The sequence below is a fragment of the Periplaneta americana genome, chromosome 8 (assembly GCF_040183065.1).
Source record: "Periplaneta americana isolate PAMFEO1 chromosome 8, P.americana_PAMFEO1_priV1, whole genome shotgun sequence".
NCBI classification, from domain to species: Eukaryota; Metazoa; Arthropoda; class Insecta; order Blattodea; family Blattidae; genus Periplaneta; species Periplaneta americana.
In genome coordinates this window covers 13,377,458-13,394,924 of record NC_091124.1, presented here as the reverse complement: position 1 = coordinate 13,394,924, position 17,467 = coordinate 13,377,458, and the positions used below count along the sequence as shown (strand labels likewise).

The 17,467-nt window shown below is 39.3% G+C and overlaps 1 protein-coding gene across 2 annotated transcripts in view; it reads left to right on the top strand.

Moving 5' to 3' along the window:
* The window catches only part of LOC138704499 (sphingomyelin phosphodiesterase-like), a 101,814-nt gene that overhangs the window by 78,835 nt on the left and 5,512 nt on the right, over window positions 1-17,467 (top strand). For both annotated transcript variants that reach the window (XM_069832426.1, XM_069832427.1), the window contains 4 exons: window positions 6,687-6,859; window positions 10,356-10,550; window positions 13,147-13,317; window positions 16,261-16,441. In XM_069832426.1, coding sequence (XP_069688527.1) covers window positions 6,687-6,859; window positions 10,356-10,550; window positions 13,147-13,317; window positions 16,261-16,441 — 720 coding nt within the window. The remainder of the gene's footprint in view (window positions 1-6,686; window positions 6,860-10,355; window positions 10,551-13,146; window positions 13,318-16,260; window positions 16,442-17,467) is intronic.

Sequence of the window (17,467 nt, the reverse complement as noted above, 5' to 3'; positions counted from 1 at the left end):
TCGTAAGTAACACCAATAAGGCATGACCTCAAATGATACGTAATAAAATATGATTTCACAGTTTACAGATATCTCTAACAAATAGACACGTATACGTATAACATTAGCTCACTCCCTGTCATACTTAGAGAAATCACAATATTAGTATCATTACGTAAATATGCGTCTGTCTTTTGGTTGTGTCCTTCATTGACAGCAAGGGAGTCAGTCGGTCATTTGTTTTTTAAATCACACTTTTGTTCGTAAGTCAGTCTTGATAATACAATTGTCCTAAAAAATTCAAGTAAATTAGTGTCAGGAACTATTATTTCGCTCATTATTTATTATATCAGCCACAATGCACACTAACACTTCAACTGAACACAACTGACGAAAAGGGATAACTCGGAAACTACTTATTTTAAATGTTAAAGCTAGCTTCTTTTCGAGCCTTGCGACTAGGGTAGTTTAAAAGGGATGGAAAATCTGCGGGGTGGATTACACAGAAGAAACCTGTCTGCTTGGAAGCTGGTGTGTGCAGGCTTCTTGTTTACTGCTGCATCACAAATCATCCTGCGCTGCCGCATCACAATATTTAACGCGTAAATATAAATTCTATTAAAATTAATAAATAATTTTCTCCATAAACTGCAGGTTTATTATGAAATTATTATTAACTGGGGAAGCTAAGCTTTTTAGCTTACATTGACGCTACGCCACTGTCATTGACACTACACTTTCTGGCAAATTGTAAGTGTGGAAATTTTCACTCAAACCTTTGACCACAATTATTTTTGTGAAATCTAACACTTTTTAAATCTTATATATTAAAATATATTAAAACCAGCAAAAACTACTGTTTCATTTGCTTCACACGAACTGTCGACACAAAATTCCAAAACTCAATTGCCTCGGGTCGGTTCGGAGTGGAAAATCTCCGCTTTGCGGGAAGAACCAAGAATTAGGTGGAGCTAGCGACTCGTCACGTGCCAATCAAAGTTGCCACCGTTTATCGATGTTGGAGCAGTAGCATTGAGAGAGAGAGAGACCTAACCTGTGAGCATCTTTCACCCCTGATCACTGAGATATGAGATCAGGGCTTTCATGTATGAATCATTAGACGACTCAGTCATGCACCCATGTCTCTTCTAAAACTACGAAGTGCATGACTTCGGTTGAATGTTTTAACTTAAAAGAAAGGAAAAAGTGGAAGAATATAAAAATCACCAGAAACGTCGCTAATCGTATTTTACAAAATTTATCGCCGAGACGGATTCAAAATTCCCTAGATTTAGCGACTTATCGCTAAATATGGCAACACTGGAAGCAATGCGCCATCCTGTTCGAATACCATGTCCATGTGGTTTTCCTGTCGCAGCTGAGGTATTAAGAGCAAAATGTGATCCATATCTGCAGATCGCAAAGTACCTAAACACGTTTCATGCGGTAGGAATAGAATTTCATATAATGTTAACAAGATGTGTATGGCATAGCCATCTCTGTGGACATTGTCTAAGAGTTGCTGGGACTTGCTGTCATAGCAGCACTGGCGACAGCTTCGGTTTCGAGAACACGCCTATATCCACCAATGCGTGGCACGTTAATAGATCCACTTTCTTTAGTCTCAACTCACACGGGCGACAACTTTGCGATTATTTTGCAGTTTGTGTGTGATTGTGCTGTCGGCGAAACCGACCACACGCGGGCTTCTTTTTTTGTGGTCGCTTGAAGTCCATATCGACCACAGACAACCACACCGCAAGCTTGCTATTTGCCAAGAAAGCGTCTATCGTTTCCAAGGATACGATATAAATAAAAGCATCCGTCGTTTCCAAGGATACGGTATAAAAGCGCCTGTCGTTTCCAAGGATACGATGTAAAAGCGTCTGTCGTTTCCAAGGATATGGTGTAAAAGCGTCTGTCGTTTCCAAGGATACGGTGTAAAAGCGCCTGTCGTTTCCAAGGATACGGTGTAAAAGCGTCTGTCGTTTCCAAGGATACGGTGTAAAAGCGTCTGTCGTTTCCAAGGATACGGTGTAAAAGCGTCTGTCGTTTCCAAGGATACGGTGTAAAAGCGTCTGTCGTTTCCAAGGATACGGTGTAAAAGCGTCTGTCGTTTCAAAGGATACGGTGTAAAAGCGTCTGTCGTTTCCAAGGATACGGTGTAAAAGCGTCTGTCGTTTCCAAGGATACGGTGTAAAAGCGTCTGTCGTTTCCAAGGATACAGTATAAAAGCGTCTGTCGTTTCCAAGGATACGGTGTAAAAGCGTCTGTCGTTTCCAAGGATATGGTGTAAAAGCGTCTGTCGTTTCCAAGGATACGGTGTAAAAGCGTCTGTCGTTTCCAAGGATACGGTGTAAAAGCGTCTGTCGTTTCCAAGGATACGGTGTAAAAGCGTCTGTCGTTTCCAAGGATACGGTGCAAAAGCGTCTGTCGTTTCCAAGGATACGGTGTAAAAGCGTCTGTCGTTTCAAAGGATACGGTGTAAAAGCGTCTGTCGTTTCCAAGGATACGGTGTAAAAGCGTCTGTCGTTTCCAAGGATACGGTGTAAAAGCGTCTGTCGTTTCCAAGGATACGGTGTAAAAGCGTCTGTCGTTTCCAAGGATACGGTATAAAAGCGTCTGTCGTTTCCAAGGATACGGTGTAAAAGCGTCTGTCGTTTCCAAGGATACGGTATAAAAGCGTCTGTCGTTTCCAAGAATACGGTGTAAAAGCGTCTGTCGTTTCCAAGGATACGGTGTAAAAGCGTCTGTCGTTTCCAAGGATACGGTATAAAAGCGTCTGTCGTTTCCAAGGATACGGTGTAAAAGCGTCTGTCGTTTCCAAGGATACGGTATAAAAGCGTCTGTCGTTTCCAAGAATACGGTGTAAAAGCGTCTGTCGTTTCCAAGGATACGGTGTAAAAGCGTCTGTCGTTTCCAAGGATACGGTGTAAAAGCGTCTGTCGTTTCCACAGATACGGTGTAAAAGCGTCTGTCGTTTCCAAGGATACGGTATAAAAGCGTCTGTCGTTTCCAAGGATACGGTGTAAAAGCGTCTGTCGTTTCCAAGGATGCGGTATAAAAGCGTCTGTCGTTTCCAAGGATACGGTGTAAAAGCGTCTGTCGTTTCCAAGGATACGGTGTAAAAGCGTCTGTCGTCTCCAAGGATACGGTGTAAAAGCGCCTGTCGTTTCCAAGGATACGGTATAAAAGCGTCTGTCGTTTCCAAGGATACGGTGTAAAAGCGTCTGTCGTTTCCAAGGATACGGTGTAAAAGCGCCTGTCGTTTCCAAGGATACGGTATAAAAGCGTCTGTCGTTTCCAAGGATACGGTATAAAAGCGTCTGTCGTTTCCAAGGATACGGTGTAAAAGCGTCTGTCGTTTCCAAGGATACGGTATAAAAGCGTCTGTCGTTTCCAAGGATACGGTGTAAAAGCGTCTGTCGTTTCCAAGGATACGGTGTAAAAGCGTCTGTCGTTTCAAAGGATACGGTGTAAAAGCGCCTGTCGTTTCCAAGGATACGGTATAAAAGCGTCTGTCGTTTCCAAGGATACGGTGTAAAAGCGTCTGTCGTTTCCAAGGATACGGTGTAAAAGCGCCTGTCGTTTCCAAGGATACGGTGTAAAAGCGTCTGTCGTTTGCAAGGATACGGTGTAAAAGCGTCTGTCGTTTCCAAGGATACGGTGTAAAAGCGTCTGTCGTTTCCAAGGATACGGTATAAAAGCGCCTGTCGTTTCCAAGGATACGGTGTAAAAGCGTCTGTCGTTTCCAAGGATACGGTGTAAAAGCGTCTGTCGTTTCCAGGGATACGGTGCAAAATCGTCTGTCGTTTCCAAGGATACGGTGTAAAAGCGTCTGTCGTTTCCAAGGATACGGTGTAAAAGCGTCTGTCGTTTCCAAGGATACGGTGTAAAAGCGCCTGTCGTTTCCAAGGATACGGTGTAAAAGCGTCTGTCGTTTCCAAGGATACGGTGTAAAAGCGTCTGTCGTTTCCAAGGATACGGTGTAAAAGCGTCTGTCGTTTCCAAGGATACGGTATAAAAGCGCCTGTCGTTTCCAAGGATACGGTGTAAAAGCGTCTGTCGTTTCCAAGGATACGGTGTAAAAGCGTCTGTCGTTTCCAAGGATACGGTGTAAAATCGTCTGTCGTTTCCAAGGATACGGTGTAAAAGCGTCTGTCGTTTCCAAGGATACGGTGTAAAAGCGTCTGTCGTTTCCAAGGATACGGTGTAAAAGCGTCTGTCGTTTCAAAGGATACGGTATAAAAGCGTCTGTCGTTTCCAAGGATACGGTGTAAAAGCGTCTGTCGTTTCAAAGGATACGGTATAAAAGCGTCTGTCGTTTCCAAGGATACGGTGTAAAAGCGTCTGTCGTTTCAAAGGATACGGTATAAAAGCGTCTGTCGTTTCCAAGGATACGGTGTAAAAGCGTCTGTCGTTTCCAAGGATACGGTGTAAAAGCGCCTGTCGTTTCAAAGGATACGGTATAAAAGCGTCTGTCGTTTCCAAGGATACGGTGTAAAAGCGTCTGTCGTTTCAAAGGATACGGTATAAAAGCGTCTGTCGTTTCCAAGGATACGGTGTAAAAGCGTCTGTCGTTTCCAAGGATACGGTATAAAAGCGTCTGTCGTTTCCAAGGATACGGTGTAAAAGCGTCTGTCGTTTCCAAGGATACGGTATAAAAGCGTCTGTCGTTTCCAAGGATACGGTGTCGGCGGCGAGTGGCCGGCGTGTCATACGTGTGAGCTCGACCATCGACAGCGACAATTCTGCAGTTGTGCTGTGGGTGATACCGACGTCTCACGACCACAGACGTCGACAATGACTTCAGTTTGTGGTTCGTGTGAGTTAGCATCATCTGTTTCCATATAATTCAATACTAAATCCTGACCACCCACAGCACAACACATAACTGCAAAATAATCGCAAAGTTGTCGACCGTGTGAGTTGAGCCTTAAACGCGCTATACCATAGCACTATCGACTTGTAAATCGGAGCTCTCCGGATATTTTAGTCAGAGCAAAAATGACGTTGAAATGATGTTACTTACTTACTTACAAATGGCTTTTAAGGAACCCGAAGGTTCATTGCCGCCCTCACATAAGCCCGCCATCGGTCCCTATCATGTGCAAGATTAATCCAGTCTCTATCATCATATTCCACCTCCCTCAAATCCATTTTAATATTATCCTCCCATCTACGTCTCGGCCTCCCTAAAGGTCTTTTTCCCTCCGGTCTCCCAACTAACACTCTATATGCATTTCTGGATTCGCCCATACGTGCTACATGCCCTGCCCATCTCAAACGTCTGGATTTAATGTTCCTAATTATGTCAGGTGAAGAATACAATGCGTGCAGTTCTGTGTTGTGTAACTTTCTCCATTCTCCTGTAACTTCATCCCTCTTTGCCCCAAATATTTTCCTAAGCACCTTATTCTCAAACACTTTCAAATTCTGTAGAACATCACATGCATGATTTAGCTCGTTGCATTGCAGTAAATGAAGTTTATTCAGTCGTTGCTAAGAGATAATTTTATTTCTTTTCTCAGTAAAAACAATGATACAGACCACCTCTGTGGTGTAGGGATCAGCACGCTGGTCTGTTACGCAGAGGGCCCGGGTTCCATTCCCGTTTGGGTTGAATTTCCTGGTTGAGGTTTTTCAGGGTTTTCCCTCAACTATAAGGCAATTGCCAGGAAATTCGGGCCACAACATCCCTGAATATCACCGGCTTCATTCATCACAAAGTCATATTCATAACAAATTAGTAAATACATCTACAGACGCCATCTAGTTCACAACAATAGAACCAGTACTCAACAATAGTACACAGGCCTTAGGATTTCACCCAAAAGATTAACTCACGATATGACAAGAGATATCAAAGCAAGTATAAATAACAGCAAAAAAAAAAAAGAATGATACAAAACTTCTGTCTTTTAACATACTGAAACTGAATAGTAGCCTATATCGATACAAGATTTTGTAATACACTTCACAAATGTATATTTTACAACATTTTTTGCATGATAATATTTTTAAAACTGCGAATACAATAGATTTTGCATTGAAAATTTAGAGCAATATTATTCCAAAGCCTTCGCAAAACTGCACTGTAATAGTAACTAAGTGCAATGTAATGGGTCTATTTCAATACAGTTTATGTTATGAGAAATGGTTACCCTAGCAACAAGTTTCTGTGTGGGAATTCTCAAGGCCTGACAGCAATAGCTGTAAATATAGCAAAAAACACGATCGTGCAAAAAAGCTTGTGTATCACTCACTCCTGATAGAATTTTTATTGCGATTTTATTTTAGATTTTCTCAAACGGATCTGGCTGATTTCATATGACAAAAGAATTAAGCATTCAAATTAATTTTAGAGAGAAGTATTAATATTTCTTCTTAAACAATTAAAATACAAAATGTGAAACGAAAAATGAAAAGGATAATAAAAATAAAATTAACTTGTATGCAACAACAAAGAAATCGTCAGTGCCGGTGATAATTATATAATGTGCATGGCATTTGCTTTAATTTAATGCTCGAGGAATTCTGATAGTACGAGAGAAGGCTATGAAATATCTACCAATAGTAAACAATGAGCTGCAAAAGAGGTTACCATAATGCTAGTTATGAGTGGCCGATTTTTAAGAGTATATTAGTACTTGTATTTATATGCAGGAATTGAATAAATATGCAAACTGTTTTCATTTTGATTTCAGAAAATTGATTACATCTACATGACAGGAGATATTGTCGATCATGCATTCTGGGAAAATAATATTACAACGAGTATACGTGTAATTAAAACATTTCTATCGTACCTAAAAAAGCAATTTCCAAACACTCCAATTTATCCAGTTATTGGGAATCATGACACATATCCAGTAAATGCGTAAGTATTGGTTAAAATACGAGGCGCATCCAGAAAGGAAGTTTCCCGATTTTTTCGCCTTGAAAGTAAACGTAATTAGCCGTGTCAATTGCGCATGCGTAACAGATCTATGACGTATCAATCATATGCCAGCCGGACACGTCCCGCCTGGTGCCTGTAGCGTGGCGGCAGTGGTCCGAAATGGAAGCTCTTATTCCTTCTCCCGCCGCCTGCGAGGTTCGGTCGGTGATAAAGTTCTTTAATGCACAATTGAAATTCATCGGCAGCTCTGTCAGGTCTATGGGCCGAACATCATGAGTAAGCAGATGGTGCGTCGCTGGTGTAGGCAGTTTTCCGAAGGTCGTCAAAGTGTCCATGACGAAGAGCGCAGTGGGCGACCGTCCCTCATCAATGATGATCGTGTTGAGCTGGTGCGGCAGTGCATCATGGAGAACCGTCGCTTCACGATTACGGAGCTGAGCAGCCATTTCCCGCAGATATCGCGATCCTTGTTGCATGACATTGTCACTAAGTACCTGCTGTTCAAAAAAGTGTGTGCCAGATGGGTGTTGAAAAACCTGACACCCGAACACAAAATGCAACGTTTAGGAGCAGCACTGACATTTCTGCAACGGTATCACGACAGCGACGAGTTCCTCGACAGGATCGTCACGGGCGATGAGACTTGGATTTCGCACTTCACCCCGGAAACCAAGCAGCAGTCAATGCATTGGCGGCATAGTGGATCTCCGGTCAGGACGAAATTCAAACAAACGCTGTCGGTACTAAAAGTGATGTGCACAGTGTTCTGGGACAGGAAGGGCATTCTGCTCATTGACTTCCTTCCAAGAGGTGAAACAGTGAAAGCTGACCGTTACTGTGAAACATTGCGAAAATTGCGACGTGCCATTCAAAACAAGAGGCGTGGAATGCTTACTGCAGGTGTTGTGCTCCTCCATGACAATGCTCGTCCACAAACGGCTCGGCGCACAGCAGCTATTTTGACGGAATTTGGCTGGGAATTGTTTGATCATCTACCCTACAGTCCTGATATTGCTCCCAGCCATTTTCACGTTTTGTTGCACCTCAAGCAATTCCTGTCCTCCGGTGAGCGTTTTGGCAACGACGAAGAGCTGAAGACGTCTGTCACACGCTGGTTCCATTCACAGGCGGCAGAGTTCTACGACAGAGGGATACAAAAGTTGATCCCACGATACGACAAGTGTCTCAATTCTCATGGTGACTATTTTGAAAATAGCTGAAACATTGCTGTACCTGTTGCCAATAAATGTTTTCCTGAAAGTGTGTGTTCTTTAAAAAAAAATAGGGAAACTTACTTTCTGGATGCGCCTCGTATATTTCTCAATTTTTGTAAACATATAGAATTGTAACAAGTACGAGTATTCATTCAAATATAATTGAAGACATGGGTGGATAAGGGGTTATGTTATAATAACATGTATAAATAACACTTTCATCCACTTAAAAAAAAAGTCCACACCTGTGGAGTAATGGTCAAAGCGTCTGGCCGCGAAACCAGGTGGCCCGGGTTCGAATCCCGGTCGGGGCAAGTTACCTGGTTGAGGTGTTTTCCTGGGTTTTCCCTCAACCCAATACGAGCAAATGCTGGGTAACTTTCGATGCTGGACCCCAGACTCATTTCACCGGCTTTATCACCTTCATCTCATTCAGACGCTAAATAACCTTAGATGTTGATACAGCGTCGTAAAATAACCGAATAAAATAAAAATAAATAAATCCATTAAAAAAACTTGCATCTTAACATACGTCCTTCTCCATCTTTCATTCATTCATAGTGTTCTGCCCAAGGGCAAGTCTTTCACTGCAAACCCAGCATTCTCCAGTCATTCCTATTCTCTCCCTTCCTCTTAGTCTCCACATATGATCCATATATTTTAATGTCGTTTATCATCTGATAGCTTCTTCTGCCCTGAACTCTTCTCCCGTTCACCATTCCTTCCAGTGCATCCTTCAGTAGGCAGTTTCTTCTCAGCCAGTGACCCAGCCAATTCCTTTTCCTTTTTCTGATCAGTTTCAGTATCATTCTTTCTTCACCCACTCTTTCCAACACAGCTTCGTTTCTTATTCTGTCTGTCCATTTTACACTCTCCATCCTTCTCCATACCCACATTTCAAATACTTCTAGTCGCTTCTCTTCACTTCGTCGTAATGTCCATGTGTCTTCCTCATACAATGCTACACTCCACACAAAGCACTTCACTAGTTCTCCATCTTTGTATTTCTATATTCTATACAGACAAGACAAACTGAAATAAGGTGCTATGTAAAAGAACACTACATGCCATCTTCATTCACAATGAAAACTTAGTTTCCACAAAAATGTTACGTAACCTCTTCATCCATTAATGCCTTCAGTTATATTATGTTCAACTGTCCAGACTCTTAATTCACAGGAAATGCACCAGAATACAATACTTCCAATACAAGATAATACTGCACTTCTATAAATATGGTTCAAATTCTTTATTTCGAAATAGTTTAATCCAAAATCTCATATAATTCAAAATGTTAATTATTTCCCTGTTCAGTTCCAAATGTAATAGGTTCATTTTTCCGAGGAAAACGCTCGTTTCAAAACTAAAATATAAATATTTAATTCGAAGTCACATGGGTCCACATACTGCAAACTTTGAAATATTTAATATTTATTTAATATTTATGTTTTGTAGTTTAAAGATTAATCAATTCAAATATCTAAGGAAAGGTGTGGTTGTATCCTTTCGATTACTCATAGGACAGGACTGTTAGTCAAAACACTTTAACAAAATTTGAATTATTATTTCCTTCATCACTTTGTCAATTGTGCAGTCTTCAGGAAGAAATGGATTAGAATCACCTTCAGCTATGTCCAAATCTTTCTCCTAAACCACTGTGTGTGAGAAATATCGTAGAGCAAGAGAGTTTATTGCCAAGAACTCAACATTAGTGTACAAGATATTTATATGTTTTGTAAAAGTGAAATGTACACAAACCATATCAGATTTATCTGACTAGAGGAGAGGGGTACATCTATCCAATTGTAAAAATTAAGTGTAATTTAGCATTTCATATCTCAGTACCTTTCTGTCTGGGTCAAATGAAATTTGGCATACTTGCAATAACTTACATTCCTTCTGCTTTATTCTGCATATTTAATATTTTAAATTTGTTAAATATAATTAACAGTAATTATTTAAAAAAGCACAAACAAGCATGGGAAGTTTAATTAAAATATTATTTCAAAAACTTTTTGAATTATCCAGGAAAAACAAATGTAAAATTTAAAGTTGCAGAAAATAAGCGATAAAGAATAAAACTTTTTGGGACAGAGAACTGGCATGCACGCATTTGAAAGGGTATATCTCGGAACTATTAAAGGTATCTGAGAAATTCTTTTATCGCTATAATGAGAAAGACTGCATTCTATAAAGAAAAGAAACTAACTTACAGGTTTTGGCTGTGACAGCATTTATTAACCATGGTTGATTCATTGCAGGTTTGCACCACAACATATAACTGATGAAAAAGTTTCCACAAACTGGTTATACTCACTATTAGCAGAAGAATGGTCTGTGTGGCTACCACCAGAAACAAAAGAAACCATTTTACGAGGAGGTTATTATACAGTGTTGGTGAAGCCTGGATTCCGAATTGTAACTCTCAATAGCAACTTCTGCTACATTCTCAATTGGTAAGAAAAATCGTAAGCCATTCTAAGTTTGTCAGTATATAAAGAAATAATTTCCAATACTGTATTTTAATATTTAAGAAATAAATAATTGATTAAATGGCGATCTTACTCGTGTTAATTATGTAAGCATGTGTGGCTTACAGATGTTTCGGTGTTACTTGACACCATCCTCAGAGCCTACTAGATCTCGGCACTATCTCAACTTCGCTGCCTGTTGTGTGGGTGCGTTCGTGTGATGAGTTCTGTCAAATAGTGTGTGTGTTCTGAAATAGATCTGTGTGTTGAGAATTTGATCAGGGTGTGTTTTAGTGTGTCTGTATATTTCATATTGTTCTAGTGTGTTGAGTTTTTGGGTTGTATGTGTAGGATTTCCATGCTTACATAATTAACACGAGTAAGATCGCCATTTAATCAATTATTTATATTAAAGTGTTAAAAGTAGTGTACGAAAGATTCAACATTGACTTAAGAAATGTACAATATGTGAACTTTCGCATGTACAGCAAAATTAATTAACTCAACATAACTTTGTACTGATGATGATGTTGACGATGATGATAAAAATAATAATAATAATAATAATAATAATAATAATAATAATAATAATATACTATTATTAGGTACCTCAGTTGGTAGAGCAAGTACCTACGGACTGGAAGATCCAAGGTTCGATCCCAGGTAGTGACGAGATTTTCTCGTTGTCATACTTCCAGAACGGCCCAAAAGTTCACTCAGCCTCTTATTAAATTGAGTACTGGATCTTTTCTGGCAGGCCACACCACCACAGTCTAGTATATACAGTCACGAAGCTCAATATGTAATAAATATGCATCCATAGATAATTGCTAACCACTAGGATCGCTACTATCGCCTCATTACAGACAATGCGAAATAGTACCTGCACAGTCTATTGTTCCTAGCAACGTCAACAACTCAAGCTTCGTGACTGTATATACTAGACTGTGACACCATCTCATTCTAGTGCCGAGGTCATGGAAAGCATGGTGCTCTACCACTCCCCAAATGCCTTCATGGCACATTATTAATATTATTACTATTATTATTATCATCCCTATCACTATCATTATTGCTGCAGCTGCTACAGAATTTATTATTTATAGTGGGACTTATTTTGATGTTGAGTATGATTCCAATGTAGGATATGATACGACATAGGTAGTTTTTGACGTTCCTTGCATTCTGCAGAAAGATACATCTATACAAGTTGGAGACTATGTGTATAAAATTTACCGACTTCATCTTCGATGAAAAAATTTACTCACCAGTATCATCTGATTCTATCATGAAAGCAAAATTTGTTGTCAATTCCATCTTTTTAATTTATGCACAATATGGATTTCCCTTACAACTTACTTACAAATGGCTTTTAAGGAACCCGCAGATTCATTGCCGCCCTCACATAAGCCCGCCATCAGTCCTTATCCTGTGCAAGATTAATCCAGTCTCTATAATCATATCCCACCTCCCTCAATTCCATTTTCATATTATCCTCCCATCTATGTCACGGCCTCCCCAAAGGTCTTTTTCCCTTCGGCCTCCCAACTAACATTCTATATGCATTTCTGGATTTGCCCATACGTGCTACATGCCCTGCCCATCTCAAACGTCTGGATTTAATATTCCTATAGTCGCGACGCTGTTATTCCTGGCATGACTCCTCCTCTTTGCTTACGTCTTAGGAAGTGAAGGCTCTATAAAGTCTAGGTAGGTAGTATTGTTCGCCATTTTTGTTCTTTCGTTGCCGAGCTACCATACGAGGAATCTATTTGCCACACCATTAAACACTATCATGTCGTAGCTCTTATGATAATAAATCAAACACAATGTAATTCAGCAAATAATGTCTTCGTGTGCTTTCTGCGAACGCCAATGAAAGAGCCAAAATGGCGGGCGATTATATTATTTATCGAGCCTTAAGAAATGAATAACGTCTTCTTGAGCGAATCACAAGACGCACACGTTTAAATTGGCTGCCAGAAGTTAGAGCGACGGGACTATAATTATGTCGGGTAAAGAATGCAATGCATGAAGTTCTGTATTGTGTAACTTTCTCCATTTTCCTGTAACTTCATCCCTCTTAGCCCCAAATATTTTCCTAAGAACCTTATTCCCAAGCACCCTTAATCTCTGTTCCTCTCTCAAAATATGGGTTTCCCACAATGGAAAATAGAACTATAAAGATTCTACTATCTCTTTCAACGTCATATTTGTATAAATCAACAATTCTCCACATTAACAGTAAAATCTAAACAGGCAAACTATTACATCTTGAGTCTGTCATCCATTCCTAAGGCCAATTATTGGCAAATTGTATAAGCAACACCATGCATAAATATCACATAACTGGATGAGCCCTCATATCTTATAACATTAATAGTGTACTGAACGTTGTACTAATCTGGTGTGTTTAAATAATGCAGTATCAGCATTTCGTAAGAACAGCAACATTCAATAAGGTATGTTGTGACTCAAAAAAAGTTGGAAAACTGTACCTTTATACCACCCCTGTTATTCCCCTCTTGTCTTTGAGGTATTAGTTAATAACATGTACGACAACTAACCGAACATTTTACAGGTGGTTGATATACGACAGTAAGGATCCAGCAGGTCAGCTGAAGTGGCTTGCTGAAACATTACTGGAAGCTGAGAAAAATGGAGAAAAAGTTCACATTCTTAGTCACATTCCGACAGGATATCCCTCATGTCTGAAGACATGGAGCCGAGAATTTCGTAAGATTGTTCATAGGTCAGTTGGTTTCTCATTAAAACCACGAAAAATTCAGTATAAGTACAGCACTGTAACTTTTTGCTTGCATCCTCGTGTATTGCTATTGGAACATAAAAACTGTAACTTAGAATTGAAGAGATTCAAGACATAAGTTCATATGAACTTCTTTATTTGTTTTTGGCTCCTGAATCTATCCCGAAGATGGATTCCATATATCATGAAACATACTGTATACAGGGTGTAAATGGAATAAACTGCAAAAAAAAAAAAAACTGTGGTAGAACACAAATAACTGAAGAAAAAAATTCAAATACAGTAATATTTTTCTGTAACCAAGTTTTCCCAAAGAAAATATTTTGTGAATCTAACTTTTTGGGGAAGAGAATAGACTAGACAGTCACTATTTACTTTGTCCGATATAACAGTTGTTTGTTACACTGTTGTATATTGGTATGTGTTGGGCACATGATCATTGGCAATGGCATTCAGGTTCAGCCAAAATGTAAACAAATAATCACAGGACTATCAGTCTTAAGTTATGGTCATACGTCGCTACTTTTGCTGCGCAACTTTTGTACTGCAGCTGCAAAAGTTGCGTGTCGTGTTCACACGTAAGCCAAAAGTAGCGCGCTGCACGCTACTTTTCGTGCTGCGCAACCCGAGTGCTGCAAAAGTTGCAACTGGAGGTTGCGAGTCTGTTCACACACAAGGTGCTACTTTTGCAGCCGCAGTCATGCTGCAGGTTTCCATCTCCGTGTTGACTTCTCAATAAACATTTTGTGGTTATGTTCGCATTATTAATAAACTCATGCGAAAGCTTAATTATCTATTATTTGCTTTTCTTTCCTAACTAGTATTCAGAAATTGGCATTATTTTTACTACAAAGCTTTCAAAAACGCCTATATACTTAAATGATAACCAACAGCATATTCACGTAATCAATGTTGGCAACCCTCCTGTTTGAAACGACGCTACAGAAAATTAAAAAAGTGAATTATATCGTCAGCAAATATGCTCGGACTGTGTTGTGCATTTAATAACTGTTACAAATAATTTATTTTCATCACATCTAACATTAAAATACATCCAAATAATAAAAGTATCATGGGCATATTTGGGTGGTGACACTGGTTGCAACCGCAGCAAAAGTTTCAAACAAAACCGATATCAAAAATGCTGCGGCTGCAACCCTGAGAACCCTGTTCACACGTCGCTACTTTTAAGCTGCGCGCAGCATGGAAAAGTAGCGAGCAGCAGGTTCGGCAGCCGCTAGTTTTCGGGTTGCACCGTTGTTCACACGTCACAGTACGAGAGTTGCGCAATTTTTTGTACTGCATCGCTGCAAAAGTAGCGACGTGTGACCGTACCTTTAGAAATGTGGTACTACAGACGTGGACAAATTATTAGACTAAAGCGTTTTTCTTGGAAACATAATATAATTCATCATATCAACCATCAGTATAATTCACAGAGTCTCTATTGTTGTAAATGTGATTGTTTACATCTTCTGGTATATTTTTCCAATGGTTAAGTATATTTTATCTGGCTGTGTTAGTACTACTGGTGTTTTAATTGTATACTGCAGAATATATTCAACAGTCTGTTCTCCCATGGCCTGCAAGAAGACCGGATATGAACAAAATTGAAAATCTGTGATCTATACTGAAGAAGAAAGTGAACAAAAAGAGGCTTACGACAAAACATGGACTCATTTAAGCACTGTATGATATCTGGGTAAATGATGCTGATATTCAAAGAAAGTGTCAAATTTTGGTTTCCAGCATCCATGACCAAATCAACGTGTTAATAAATAATAAGGAAATGTTCACAAAATATTAGTAACCTCAAGACTCAATTTTCTGTTCATTATTTCTGTGTAAAATACATTTTAATTCATTATTTCTGCCGATAAATACAGCTTCGTTGCACATATAAATAATTTTATCTAATAATTTGTCCACGTCTGTATACAAATTAAAAGACATAATTAAATTTCACTAGACATTTTGCTGAACAGACTGATATGTACTGTCTATATAATTTTGGCAGTTTATATTGTTTATATCCTGTATATAAACCAACTAAATTTGTATTACATTTGCCATACGGGATAAATCTCTACTTACATCAGCTTTTGACATCTTGTATGCCCAGTCGTTTAACTTTATTAACCAAGTTTCGGACGTTTCACAAATGTTAACGACCTCAGAAAGTGAATAATTTCAAAGGGAAAATTGTTCCGGGGCCAGGTATCAATCCCATGACCTCTGGTTGAACGTACCAGCGTTCTACCAACTGAGCTACCCAGGAACTCCACTGGTTGAACGTACCAGTGCTCTACTAACTGAGCTACCCAGGAACTCCGCCCAATGCTCTACCAACTGAGCTGCTCAGGAACTCCACTCAACAGTCGTTGGCACGTTCAACCAGAGCTCCTGGGATCGATACCCAGTCCCGGAACAATTTTTCCCTTGAAATTATTCAAGTCTGCTTCACAGGCAGCTTTACCTGAAAAACTAGACTTGCATGACCTCAGAAAGTCTTTCAGAACCTATGCAACACTCCTAGGATCTCATTTCTATATTCCTGATTTGAGAATCAGAGAACACTGTAATCTGACAGGCTTGCAGAAATAATCCATTCGAAACAAAAAATTTGTGCTAGAAATGACAATAGGCTATTTTTATTGTTACTATTAATGGAGAAAAATTCGTTCTGGCACTGGGAATCGAACCCAGAATCCCTCAGCTTTGCTGTAAATTACAAAACGAGACCCCAGGTTTACTTTTATTTGGAAGGAAGCCATGCACTTAAAAAATCCTTCATTTTTCGTAAATTTAGAATCTATGATTCTCAGATCAAATATCAAGCACTAGCACAACCATAGATTTTATTTATCAATGTATTTATGTAGTTATAACGGAATTCCAACTTTAATATATAAATCTATCTGTTTTCAGATTTGACAAAACTGTAACAGCTCAGTTCAATGGCCATACACATTTCGATCACTTTTATATCTACTACACTACTGATGAGCCATATCGGGCTAATCACATAGCTTACAATGGAGGAAGTATGACCCCATTCAGTAACCTCAACCCTAACTACAAGGTCTATGTAGCAGATTCTTCAAGTTTCGTAAGTATTTTTACATTTAAGAATATATCTACAAGAGAAAAATGTGCCATCTACATATATTACATACATGAGTGATACTACATATTGCACACACTGTCGGACAATATGTGCTATGCCAGAAATTTGGGAGCAGGTCCGGAAGTCAGTGTGACGACGAACTGCAGCCTGTATTCAGGCAGGAGGTGGACATTTTAAACAGTTCCTGTAAACAAATGTACACAGACTGCAGTGGCGTAGCGTCAATGTAAGCTAAAAAGCTTAGCTTCCCCAGTTAATAATAATTTCATAATAAACCTGCAGTTTATGAAGAAAATTATTTATCAATTTTAATAGAATTTATATTTACGCATTAAATATTGTGATGCGGCAGCTCAGGATGATTTGTGATGCAGCAGTAAACAAGAAGCCTGCACACACCAGCTTCCAAGCAGACCGGTTTCTTCTGTGTAATCCACCCCGCAGATTTTCCATCCCTTCCTAAGCTACCCTAGTCGCAAGGCTCGCAAAGAAGCTAGCTTTAACATTTGAAATAAGTAGTTTCCGCATTATCCCTTTTCGTCAGTTGTGTTCAGTTGAAGTGTTAGTGTGCATTGTGGCTGATATAATAAATAATGAGCGAAATAACAGTTCCTGACACTAATTTACTTGAATTTTTTTAGGACAATTGTATTATCAAGACTGACTTACGAACAAAAGTGTGATTTAAAAAACAAATGACCGACTGACTCCCTTGCTGTGAATGAAGGACACAACCAAAAGACAGACGCATACTTATGTAATGATACTAATATTGTGATTTCTCTAAGTATGACAGGGAGTGAGCTAATGTTATACGTATACGTGTCTATTTGTTAAGAGATATGTGTAAATCGTGAAATCATATTTTACTACGTATCATTTGAGGTCATGCCTTATTGGTGTTACTTACGATGTTCCAACCAATCTTCGACTGCTGACTTGAAATTGACTACTATTTATTTTAAGACTGTATTTTTGTAATACGTTTTCTCATATTGCATGAAAGAC